The following is a 13453-nucleotide window of genomic DNA, read 5'->3' as shown; positions in this document are numbered from 1 at the left end:
AAAAAAAAAAAGGAGGGGAGGGAACCCTCAAATATATACAACATTACACAAGAAAATGACAGCGGGAAAGCAAGCTTCAAAAGGGAAAAAAAAATTGGCTTAATGTAGAGAATAGTTTTCAGAAGGGGTGAAACAGTTAAACTTCCCAGAAATAGTTAAGCCCTTCCCATAATAATTAAAAATATATATATGAAAACCAGAAAAAAATAAAAGAAGAGGGAACTGAAGCTTGCATGTGCATCTTTACAATTCTGGTTCAAACTAGTCATTTACAATCAACTCTGAATCTGAGGTCAGATTACCTGGGCTATGCATCTTCTGTCACCGATGCAGTCAACCCAAGTATGTGAGGATTGTTACAGTAACTAAAGTACCTTGTGAACATGCTATGCTGACTCCAAGGCCAGTTCTTGTACAGAAACATAACAGAGGGATAAGATATAGCGTCTGACTTAACGAGCAATATTGAATCTAAGCTAATTCCACACATCAGGAGATGCACAGAACAAGCATTGCACTGGTTTTGCGACAAGTGAACTGAGGTCCAGATGGACTCATTAGCTCCACACATGCCAGATCCGAGCCGAGTCCTTAGTGAATTGAGTGGCTTAGTACATGGGGCACAGAATACAAACACATACCCAGCTTCAGTATGTTGACAACATGCTCCATCTTAAGCAGAACCTCAGAATAAGCCCCCTCAAAACTCAAAGCTATCCCACTCAGGGAAAAAAAAATATATATATATATAGAGAGAGAGAGAGAGAGTTGAGTATTCATCTCTCCTCCRCTTTCAGATAAGGAGTCAGGTGAACTATATATATGGGCAATCAAAAATCTACTAGAACTTTCACAAGCTTTGAGCAGCGAATAACTACATTCCTTTAGATGGTTTGCCTTTAGGATGTGAAGTTACTTGAAATTATGTCTCCTGGAGGCATTTTCAGTTTAGCAAGATAGTTAAAACATGCTTCAGGGTTAGCAGTTTCTGAAGTACATTAATGTTTCTTCAAACCTGGTGGTCCATATGTTGTTGGCTCACTTGGCCAAGCTGGCACAATGGCTGGTATGGAAGGCACTGTTGGAGGCAAATGCACCTCAGAAAAGATTGGTGAGGGTGCTGGAGTTGCACCTGGTAAGCATTCTGCCAGTTTCTGTGAAAGCAAAAAGATCATGTGAAGTTATTCTAAATTAGCATTGTTTGTGAGCCCTAATGAGTCTAACTTATACCAATAAAGGCTTAATGACCCAGCATTATCCAGACTACCACCATCACAATACCAAAACACCAACTAGTAATGTGACAGGCTATACGCATAAGAGATTTAAGATATGTCAGGTAGCTGTGCTAAGAACTCTGCACTGAGCTCTATCCAGAATGTGCCTGTACCACGGACAACCATCAAAGTTATAACAACCTCCACAAGGGCTAAGTTTAGTCTCTCTCAGTCAAAAGAAAAGCCACAAACTATTACCAGTGACCTCAGGGAAAGCTGAAGAAGGAAGGGTAAAGAATTTAAAGTAAAAAGCACTGTTAACTTAAAAGAAAGATATGAAATATCCCCTCTCAGAAAACAAAGGATACACAGTTGCTTTTCAATCATGGTTTGTCCTTTTACATTGAACATAACAGATTCCTAAACTGTGAAGTGGGGCATTCTGGTATTATCACCATAGAAATTACTACAAAATTAAAACCCAGTATTAGTAACACATACTTGGCTGTGATGAAGTTCCCTTTTGTCTGAAGTCTCCTGACTGGAAAACTTTGAAATTAAACAAACATTTCTTACTTGTTCAGCAAGAATTGGAGAGTCTGTTTTCACTTGTTCCAAAGGAGATGAAGCTTTTGGATAACTCTCATCTTGACTATTCTTCTAAAGCAAAGTTAGAGACAACAGACATAGCTAGTCTAATAACAAAACTTATTTTTTAAAGACATATTCAAGGATATTAAAACATACTACATAGGATGTGGGCTAAGCACCCAGTCATTGTTATACTAGTGTAACATTTTGCTTATTGAAAGGGCAGCAAAGAGCCAGCAAGAGGCCATGAATCTTCACTGAAGTTCAGAGATCATGGTCTGTTAACATAGTAGCTATTAGTAAACCTCAGATCTTCTGTAGTCTAATCACACATAAGGCACAGACTGTACTAAGTAAYTACAAATCTAGATTTGTAAGTGCTCTGATAGCCTAGATTTGAGAACTCAGATTGCACAGAAAGACCACAAGTATGGGTTAAAGGGGCTGAGGAAAGCTGACAGCAACACAAGCCTCAAATCTTAGAAGTATTTCACTAAAAGCTGTAAAGCAGCAGCAGCAGCAGTCACAGCTCGAAAGGCAGCTATCACTCTGCCAATCATGTATCAGAGAAGCAATAACATTAAAAAATAATAAAATGAAATTTTAGTCTTTTCTTTAAGATTACCTCAGATGAATTTGGCTCAAGCTTCTGTCTTAAGTGGATCTGCCTGGAATTTGACTCTGTAACACCAAGACATAACCTAGTAAATGAACCATTACACCATTTATGGCTATTATAACTTAAGCCAGTTAAACTTTGCCTTTTCAAAAATTAAACCTTCAAAATAAAATCTACCTCAGCATATATTACTTCAGAAAATATAAACTTCAATTTTTTTTCCAAATATCAAAGGATCCCAAAATTACCAGTTGTTAGGGCAGCAACTTAGAGCAACTACTCTAACCAGGATTTTTGAAACTCTGCATGAATTCTTTAATGACAGTTGTTAACTATTTTGGTGATGCCTGGGGGAAGTGAGGAAGAAACACAGCCATCTTTGTTTTAAACACATATCATTCATCCTGCATCCCTTCTAGTGAAGGAGAAATAAATTTGTATGTACTTTAATCAAAGTAAAAATTTTTCGTTTGTATTTCCATATTCAGTTTGTATTTCCATATTCAAGCGCTAAGATAAAAGTAGTTTAAAGTCTTGTTTACTTTTGACTGCGTAAGAGTAAGATCAGTTTAGAATGCTTCAGTGTTCCACAGATCTAGAGAGTTTTCAGACCAATATAAGAGGCTTAATTTCTTAAGCACCAGCAAACATTTGGGGGGAAGGGGGAGGAAGGGGTGGGGGGGGGAAGGTGTTAAAAAACAAAAAGTCATGGCATAACCTTCATATGATAAGATCTGTACAAGTTTTTCCACATTCTAAGCTAGGCTCAGATCTGGCAACCACTGCTTGTCAAATCAGTCGAATTCTTCCCCACTCATGCGTTTAATAGAAACTGCGTATGCGTCTTTAAAAAATTAGTCTATGCACTGTCACTGTAACACTTAGACTACACTGTAAATTAAAACAATGTTGATTATGAGAAATTACTGCCAATTCCCCAAGGACCTACTGGGGTCTCAAGATACTCAGAGGAAAACACAGTTGATTCCTTCAAGATTTTTAATGTAGTTCCAGAAGCAACGCAATCAAGAACATCATGAAAACCACAGAGAAAGGAGTATATGCTACACGAGCCAGTAAAATCTGTCATGATGCTGTAGTAAAGGCCTTCCTCTAGATAAACACTCTTTTTGGCATTGCAAATGAAACAACTTTTCAGAAGTCTGAGGAATGAAAAATATGTAACATCAGCCCTTGTGCAACCATTCAAGAAGGCATTACATGCTGTAAGGGGGACCAAGGAGCAAAAGCGCCATAAAAATGCAACAGGAATGTCTCTGCTTTTACTAGAGAAAGAGATAAGGTGAAAAGATTTAAAAAGAAAGAAAGAAAAAAAAAAAAGCAGAACAGCTGCTATGAGGAGGCCAAAGAGTTTGAATTTTATTTAGTCAGAAAAAATATATATATATAGAAGCAGCTAAGACCAAATTCAGTGTTTAGATATGGCAAAGCTGACAAGACAAAAAATAAATAAAAAAATGCCATCAGCTGTATTTGGCAGGAATTTATCGACTACCTGCCAACTACCTGAAARCTACAGATTTCATCTATTACTGCCAGGTTCCACTTCCTCACAAGAGGGGAAAAGCTTAGAATCAAAGAAGAGAAACTAAGGAGGGTTTGGGGGGGGAGRGGGAACGTGAGAAAACCCAAACAAGTTTTGACCATTTTTACTGTAAAATAAATAAAAATACTGTAAATTTTTTTTTGGGGGGGGGGGGCACCTCTTGAATACACATTCTCCTCTCCCTCTTCCCGTAGCATTTTATGCTAATTCTTAACCCTGCCACATTGAAAACTTTAACCCACTTTTCCTCTTAACTGACTTCAGTAAGCACCATTAATACTCCTCCACTGGCCCTTTGTCACACTCACTCCAGTTTCAACAGGATCCAATGTATGGTGGCTCTGACAGCCTTGCATTCTGGCTTTTCCCTTCCCTCTTTCACTAAAAAAATCCCAAAGAGGAGCCTGTTCTCTCAGTCATATTCACAAAGCAGAAAAATTATGCACTTTTTTTCTCCCCCAAGCACATCTTTGCTACCTTGGGGCTGGCTTAGTTGAACACAATATTTATTTTCACCTCACTGGCTGAACAGATGCCTCATCTTGAATAAATTCAGGAGCTGATGATTAAAAACCCAAAACAACACTTGTTCTGAAAATATTCACATTACCTTTATTCTTCTGCTCTTCCACTTCTGCAGCCCACTTGCTGTTTCTTCTCTCGTTATTTGAGAACTTTTTCTGGTTGAAATTATCTACGGTCTGTGTAGCAGCTTGACAAACTGACTGATTCTAAAGAAGTTGACAAAAGTAGAAATAAGATTTTTTTTTTTTTTTTAAGAAGCCTGATGAAACTTTTCCATCATCTGATATTACACTATGCCTTCATCTCTCACACACACACACACACACACACACACACTTCTCTTGTTGATATGCAGAAAGAAAAGTCTTAATCAGTATCATTCAGATTCATCCACTCCCTCATTTGTTGCTAAATTTTGAGGGGTCTCCTTTAAAAGCATTCATATCATTACTTTACTTGACAAAATAAAAAAAGAAAAGCTTTACTCTACTTTGAGACAATTGCCACTTTAAAACTGCAACCTCCTTCTGCGGGTGCGCACATACAGCACGCTTAACCACAGCCCAGAGAGAGACTGAAGTCTAAGGGAGGGAAGCGACCCCAAGCCTGCTCTTTGCAGAGTAGAAGAGTTCTACTTTCCTCCTCAGTTACACCAATACAAGTAATATTGCTCAAGAACTTAAAGATAAAGCAAAATAAGTCATTTTCACAAAGCAAGACATTTAAGGCTCATCTCTTACCTACTACTTTTTCCCCAGCCTGGCTCTCATTTCTGTTTGGCCAAGGATTTAAATCAAAAAAGCCCCACACATTTTCAGAATAAGCCTATGTAGACCACAGCTGTTTTCCCCAGAGGATATGCTCCCTGGACRTATAGAAATTTTCATCTGCTTTCTTTAAAAGCTAACACAAGCACAGGCATCAATAGAATAATCTATCAAAATCTAAAGGCTAAATCCTTCCCTCAGTTAAACAAGTCTGTTGAAGCCAGCTGAATAGAAAAAAGGAGCAAGTTTGAGCCCAAAAATTTTTCCATTATTTATGACACCATGCAAATTCTCATACCAATCAGTTTTCAAGCTAGAAAGAAAAGTCACTTATAGGTAAAACAGGTTTTACATGAACTAAATCAGAAACAACAACATAGTCATCTCTGATACTAATTCAAGCATCACATTACCATTTACTAAGCTACTTCTTAGCATGAAGCTGTATTTCAGCACAAGTTCTGCCCTCACCTTTAGATCCGATCCTACTATACAAGGAAAAGGCAACAGCTAAGTTGATTCTACTCCTGCGTAGAGGAGTGCAAAGCTTTCCAAAGACAGAAGCAACATGAAGAAAAAAGCTCATGGCTTCGGAAGCTCTTATTTCTACTACATTTTGGTGCCTAAAGAACTGTGTAAGGTGGACACAAATTATTCATAAGGGCAGCTATAAAGTTTATGTCTTGCATTGAATATATAGAGTATTGCAGATGAACATATTTCTGCRTAGAAAGAAGCGTGAAGAGAATAGCCTTTAACTTTGCAGTTGCACTATAATGCAAGAGCAGCAAATCAGAAGTTCCTAATTAATGGTTCAAGGATGTGCAAGAAAAATGCACTATTAATTACAGCCAAAAAGCATACATTAGAAAGGGCAGGAAAAGCTTGTTCATCCCTCTGCTTAATCTCATAAAGTGAACAAGAGTCTTCTATAGCCTGTTTCTCCCTGCGTTCCTCTGGAGACAGGCCAAAGTAGTTACAATCTCTGTTACTCTGGTTCAGATCCTCGGTTCTCTCACGATCTGGTTTTCTGTAAAGAAAGAAATAAGACAGGATCACTTTGTCGAAGAAATCCAATTACCACCTAGTATCAAATATAACAAACTCAGGATTAAGGAGGAGGAAAGAAAGATAATTATACAGCATTGCTTATGTGATTCGATATGCACCCAGATCACTTTCTCCCTATTGCAAGTTAAAAGGAGGAAAAAAAAAATTTCATCCATGATTTATTCAATTTGATACTATGTGGAAGGACTGTAAAGCAAACTGTAGGTATTAGATCATAGTTAAAGACCAAATCCCTACATCAAGTGATCTAACCCATTTCTGTGTCAACTGAGAACTGACCACCCCCCTATCTGCTATCCATGGCCACACAAGTTGGGAAAGGAGATTTCTGTGAATACAAGGAAATAAAGAATTTCTGTAAATACAGGCAAAATGCATTATAGCTTTCAAATGTCAGAAGCATTACTATACAAAGTTAACAACAATCAATGTTTGAGCTTTCTGAACCACTTAACTGAACTTTTTAGGATACTTATGCATTTGGGGGATTGGGAACATTACAGAAGTGGCAGTCTCAAAAGATATCCCAGCMTCCTTTACTCCACCTGGAGTTATGGTGCAGAAGAGTGGTCAAATAGACCATAAAGAGTTTGTGTTTGTGTCCAAGTATCTTTTAGATAGGACAGAAGGAGGGTGGCAATAATGAGGACAACCTTTATTGCAGGAGCACAATGAAGAAAGAAGTCGCTACCATCAACTGTAGGCAAAATGCTGTTCTCATATTCCTTCCAAAAAATCGTTCTATACACTGCTTTGTCTAATATGCAATTAAAGCTGAATCCAAAGTGTTATTTAGCAGTACATCATAAAAGAAGTTACAACAGAAACTTTTTCCAGTCTACTGCACAAATATTTCCCTCTGGTAAAGCCATGAAATCAACCTGTACTGAAAGGTTTACTTCATAGTAAAGCATCTTAAATTATATACTCAATATTTTGATTTTAGTTCAGTACTACAGGCTAACAAAGAGCAGCCATTCCACACAGCACAATTAAAACAAAAAAGGGTTTCCTCTCCGAGTATTCCCCAGCTAATGCAGATGAAAACTCAAATGGCTCTCTCAATGGTGCCTCTTCACACAGCAACTGCAAAACTGACACGAGTACCAGGTCTAACATTCTAGCTGGTTATTAACCATACCATGTGTCAGTTCTCTGAAGCCGAGGGCAGATTCTAGCCATGCCCAAGAAGCGCTGCATTCAGTCACTGCGCCAGCCCCACCCAGAGAAACAACATCCACCTTCCAGGAAGAAGGAGCAGTCTTGTGCAGAGTGGAGGGGCTCCACGGGGGATGTTGCCAAGCAAGAAAGTAAGTGGGAGCTCATGATAGCTGCAATTTTGAAGGAGATTAAATAAAAAAAATAAATAAATAAAATTAAAAAAAAAAAAMCACACTTTTTCCTGTTCTTGTATGTATTCTTAAGGACTCAGAACACTTAAGAATTCATTAGCAACATATTTCAAAACAGCACGTGGGAAGCATCTGAAACAGGCACCTGGGCTGCAAGAAGGTTGGCTAGAGTTTAAGACAAGGAAGATGTTATCTGTGGTTTTACCTTGCAGTTTGGGAAGGATTCCTGCCTGGAGCTTTTTGCTCAGTTGAGGTCTGATGAGATTGGGGTCCAGAACATAAGAACTGATGCTGCCTGGTTCCCACAGTATGCTGAAGTCGAGGAGGTAGTGCTGACGGGGGTTTTATTGGCTTGCTTTGATTCTTTGGCCCTCTGCAATCTGCATCTGTGATACAGAGGTGAAAAAATAGAATATTGAGGGGGGGGGGTTGTTGTTGTTGCTGTTTTTTTAAGCCCCTATTGGACAAAACCTCTGACAATAAGGATTCCATCACTGAAAGACAGGTACAATCGTACCAGGCTGAGCATTCTGCCCCCATGTTGGAAAAAACTTTTTTATCTTCTTCCCTGACACAGTGTTCCAGCCCTCCATAGGAGAGGTTTGTGGAAGAGGTTTAAGGCTCTTCAGTGAGACAGCATGCCTAAAAACAAGGGAAGGGGGGGAGAGGAAAAAAAAAAAAAAGAAAATCTTTAATACCAGATTAAGGCTTGCATAAATTAATACTACATGTTTATTAAAACAGATGGATCTTTTCATTTTTGAGAACATTACATTCAAAGTCCTTTGTTCTTTATGATTATACTCAAACAATGAATAAATCAGGAATAAATGTTGATTTTTTTTTTAATTACAGACTCTGATAAAATTATGCAAATTTAACCAATATTCAACAGGACATAGATGCTCTATGGTAATAAATATATACCAAAATGAAAGTTTGTTGGCTTTTCTTTTTTTGTAGGCAGGAAGTGGAGCTCATCAGTTATTATTTGTGAAGTGAATATTATAATGTCTTTAGGACAGACTGAAAAGGAGAGCAATCATAAAAAAGCAATATACTCAACAGGCAGGTTTACCACAAATACTGCAATAGATGTCAGGACTGAAAACCATTATATTGGTGTTTTTATATCCCAGAGCAATAACTGCATTTTTAATTAAGGATACTATTAGGAAGTCCRAGCAGCTGTTTACATTATTTGAAAGAACAGCATTCAGTTCTATAATAGATGGTCCAATCAAGTTCAACCCCAATTTAAAAAGGCAACAATGTGCAAGGTAACTTTCTATTCTTACAAAATTTTCATCTTTCTTACAGAAGGCAATCATGTGAGATTAACTGGCATCTTCCCCCTTCCCTCATTTACCCTGCCTGGAAGCATTTCCTCTTCCTGAACTACATGGTTAGATATCAAATTCAACTGCTTTTTTTGCCCAAAAGAAGAGAGTCACAGAACTTACAGCAGAGTTCAAGATCACTCAAACCCACATCCCCACCCCCCCACACACACTCCCCTTTAAACCGTTAGTTTGCCCTGAGGGTAGCACAAAGCAGTGGCACTGATCTGAACAGCAACTTGGCACCCTCTGTATGAAATCAGGCAGAGCTAGTCAACCAACAGAGAATGCTAGGTGCTTGCACAGGCCTTTTCACATCTAATCATCTAGCATCTAATCATTAAACACAAAAAGGAAACACTTAATTAGGATAGTGTCAATCTGTTTAGGTTTGGAGCTTGTGCAGAAAATGCTAGCTTAAGGAGGGTTTTCTTGTTTAAAGAAAAAACAAAACAAAACATAATAATGTAGTTACCAATCTACTCTGCAAGTAACATGCAGACTGCATGGCAGTAAAATAAATAAATAAAATAAATACATACATACATATATATATATGTGTATTAAAAAAGTAGACCTTACTTTTTCTTTTTTTGATATATTGTTTCTTAACAATTTTGTAGTAGTACTGCTTCAAGTAAAGAAATCTATACACATCAATGGCTGAAATTAACTCTGAACTGAAGCAACGCTACCATTACCAAGGTACTGGTACTTGGCACTCTTTTACCAAAAAAAAAAAACAAAACAAAACAAAAACAAAAAACCCAAAACCCACACACCGAAAAAACACAGCAAGAGGAAAACCATACTTACTTTTCTCCAAGCTCTTCTACAAATACAACAACTGGACCATTCTCTGAGCAAACTTCTTGAATATGGGCATTATAAAATTTCCCATTATGGTCTAAGCGCACCTAAAAAAAAAAAAAAATTAAGGAAAAAGGATTAGGTTCAAAGAAGAAAATGAGAGGGCATAACTCTCTAAGCTATCGGCAACATTAACAATAAATGTTTTCCTCTGGGCAACAGGAGACCCAAGAAACAAACACCAAGTAATTCAGAAAATGTATCAAAAGCAAGCCTTCAATATATATCACTTACTCAAAAAAAAGAAAAAGAAAAAAAAAAGAAAAAGAAAAAAAGAGAGCTTTCCTGACAACAATACTAAATGAAACAGCGGCTTTCAAAACTACATGAAACAGCTTAAAAGATATGCTTTACCGAAGATACCTTCTCTTAAAATAAGTCCCAAAGTTTTTTCATTAAAATCCAGGCCCCCCCCAAAAAAGTGTGTGTGTGTGTGTACACACACAYATATATATATATATATAAAAATAAAATCTCCTCTACTGACTTTTGTGAACTTGAGTTTCATTAAGAACACAAAGAACACCAACCTTTCAGAAGTTACTCTTCAGAAACTTTTCTTAAGAAAAGAAATTTTGTTCATACATGATCATCTATAAAAAATAAGCATTCAATATTCTTACAAGTCTTCTGTTAAAGCTACAAACTGAAAGGGTCCTCGTGCTGCATGACACTGCATTGCAATGTCCAAAATACAGATCATAAGCCTAATTTGAATATCTACCAACATTATTACTATTAATGTAAGAATATTCAATGTCCTAGAAAGAACCATAATTAGCTAAGTGCAACCAGTTTAGTTAACACACCTGAAGAGCTTAATCTAGAATTTGAGCACTGCGAAATTCAAAGGGACATCTTATTGCTTATTTCTTCTTAAACAGCATTACATACTACAATTTTTAATAAAAACTAAAGAGAAATTGTGTCTGTACACAGCAGATAGGAGAGGGTCATGGGTAAAGCACACTTTTGCTGTTTCTTTTTGACACATTCTTTCAACATTTCAGTAGGAAGAAGCCCCCCCAAAATCACGGGGGAGCTTCAGAATCTGCAGCAGCTAAAACGAGCTGCAATTAATTCTTTGAAAGTAATGAGATTGAACAAAGCCACCTTACAAATAATCATCTCCAGAGCTCAACATTAATACATCAAACTATGATATTTGTTTTGGTCCCTCTGAAGAAAAGCTTTTATGATAAAAAATACTTTTGAACTAAATGAACTACCTCAAATACACCTACATCCCATACAAGGGCTAGCGCTCTACAGCATTCAACAAGGACATACCACCCCAGCAAGCCCGCACACACTTGCTTGCATACTTAAGCTTAAGTCCACAGTCATCTTATTTAACATAACTCTTACAGTTAAGCACATAACTTTCTATACAGCAAAACTGTAATGATCAGATTATGTTCTCCAACACCCCTATTTTACATGTTTGCTTCAAGTCATGAACACTGCTGAACATCACATGAGTGTATATGCAGTTGAAAACACAAGCAAAAATGTTTAGAAAGAAATAAATATTATCTATCAAAACTGTTAACCAATAGGGGGAAAATGGCATCTCTAACAAAACTAAAATACAGTATTACTTACTTTACATTTATCTCCAACTGAGTATTGCATGCCAGCAGCAATAGAAAAATCTTGTTTTTGCTGATCTGTAAATACATTAGCAGAAATATTACAGTTATTTTACATATACTAAAAGAATCACTTTAGTGATGTAATAAAAGTGAAAACCCCAGTAGTTTAGGCTCTAAATCTGCTCACTGACCCACATGGGGAATACCCGTGCCTAAATCCAAACTGCCATTTACATCGGGGGGGCTTTAAAAGGGCTCCACTTTAGGTATCAGGTTGCAAAAGATGTTACTTTAAGTATTCATTTACTTACCCCATTTGGATTGTAGCCAAACATCATATTCAACATTTCTGTAAACTGATGGGTTGAGTGATTTAAGAACTTTTTTAGGCAAGACCAAGAAGGTAGGATTGCCATTGCTCTTAAGGTGCTGTATGAAACAGAACAACGTGCTAGAGTGGTCAATTACATAGATATTTACAGTTTTCCATTTATGAATCACAGTGCTCAGCTTTAAATTGAAATACAAAGAAGCTGAAAGTATATACAAGCATAAAGAGCTTTGAAAAAAAATAATTCAGCATGATTCCTTTAAACATATCAGAACAACATTAAGAACTAAACAGCAATAAAAAGGACACTTCTGACACATCAAATATAATTATTACTTTTCAAAGAACTATGTAATTTTTAAATATTGCATGTTAGGAAAATTAGAAACTCAATTATCTCACGAACACGAAACACTGAAAAAATATAGCAGAATAAAAGTTGTTTGGGAGAAAATAAATCTTAACATATAAATACCTTGTTGCCAGAAGGAGACTTTAATCCATTCGTATCACTAACTGTTGTAGCTTTACTTCTGTAAAGGGACAGAAGGAGCCATGGTAGTATAGTATTACAAAGGATTCAAAATCAAGTAAGAAATATCTTGAAAGTGAATAAAAGTATTAAACCTACCCTTTTCTTCATGTTTTTCCACATTAAACACTTTATGAAACATATTCTCATCTCTTTAGATGAAAAAGCTACATTTAAAACAACTACCTTACTATACTCCATATAATTAAAGATTTCCCTTCTAAGCACAAGTTGTATGATGTCTAGTTCATATGTACCTACCCAGCCATCAGAAAAAAAACAGCAACAACAAAAAAAATCCTCCCTCTAAAAATTTTGCAACTACATATAAAAGCACAGAAGCCAACAATAGAAGAAGAAACCATCCTAAAAAACAAAACAAAACACCACACTCACTCACCCTCTCTTTATTACTTGACCTGAGTCAGGCCATTCTCACTCTTATTTTCTACACCTGACATCACTGGAAAATTGCTTTCCACAAAGAAGAAAAGTATTATTCCCTACAACGGCAGTTCCCTACAGCAGCATTAACTTCTCCCAAACCAAAATAGCTTCTTAACTTTTCAATTATGTTGCTATTAAATGTAACTTTTATAAAATAAAAGAGATCTTCTTCCAGAAAATTAGCTGATAAAACAAGCTAAAGTCAACTTCAAGACATGCAAAAAGTTTAAGACTCCATAAATATAGCAAAACGTTTATAATATGGCTTAAGAAGGTCGAGTCGCACACACTAGCTCTTGCATCATAAAGACATATTGTTTAAATCAAAAACATTAAGTGTGATACTTTCAAGTGAGTATATGACCTTCTTTACAAAGGTGCCATGGAGGTTAGCAGTGCATTTTCTTAAGAATCCCAATGCTGATAGAGGGTAATGCTACTGTATATGAACCCCAGGGAAGCTCCAAGAACAGAAAGGAATAAAGGTTTCCACTCTCTGACATTTAAGTACAATAACTGTTCCCGTAGGCAGAAATATTTTGTATTTTAACTGGAAATGTTCCCTGCTATTTTTTTTTTTTCTCTCCAAACAAGAAAGGAAGTTAATCCCTTTCCTGAAACTTGGGTTT

General features: G+C 36.7%; 1 protein-coding gene across 7 annotated transcripts in view; it reads right to left on the bottom strand.

Annotated features, from left to right (window-relative positions):
* Positions 1–13453, bottom strand: part of OTUD4 (OTU deubiquitinase 4) — a 37060-nt gene that overhangs the window by 5941 nt on the left and 17666 nt on the right. For 6 of the 7 annotated variants that reach the window (XM_026087512.1, XM_026087511.1, XM_026087515.1 and 3 more), the window contains 11 exons: positions 12321–12378; positions 11826–11943; positions 11525–11589; positions 9866–9966; positions 8227–8351; positions 7915–8095; positions 6151–6316; positions 4605–4725; positions 2434–2489; positions 1794–1877; positions 1016–1154 (listed from right to left, as the gene is read on the bottom strand). In XM_026087512.1, coding sequence (XP_025943297.1) covers positions 1016–1154; positions 1794–1877; positions 2434–2489; positions 4605–4725; positions 6151–6316; positions 7915–8095; positions 8227–8351; positions 9866–9966; positions 11525–11589; positions 11826–11943; positions 12321–12378 — 1214 coding nt within the window. The remainder of the gene's footprint in view (positions 1–1015; positions 1155–1793; positions 1878–2433; positions 2490–4604; positions 4726–6150; positions 6317–7914; positions 8096–8226; positions 8352–9865; positions 9967–11524; positions 11590–11825; positions 11944–12320; positions 12379–13453) is intronic. The other variant, XM_026087513.1, reaches the window with a different exon arrangement.

This window comes from Apteryx rowi, unplaced genomic scaffold (assembly GCF_003343035.1).
Source record: "Apteryx rowi isolate R43461 unplaced genomic scaffold, aptRow1 scaffold_72, whole genome shotgun sequence".
Lineage (NCBI taxonomy): Eukaryota > Metazoa > Chordata > Aves > Apterygiformes > Apterygidae > Apteryx > Apteryx rowi.
This window is presented reverse-complemented; position numbering and strand designations above follow the sequence as displayed.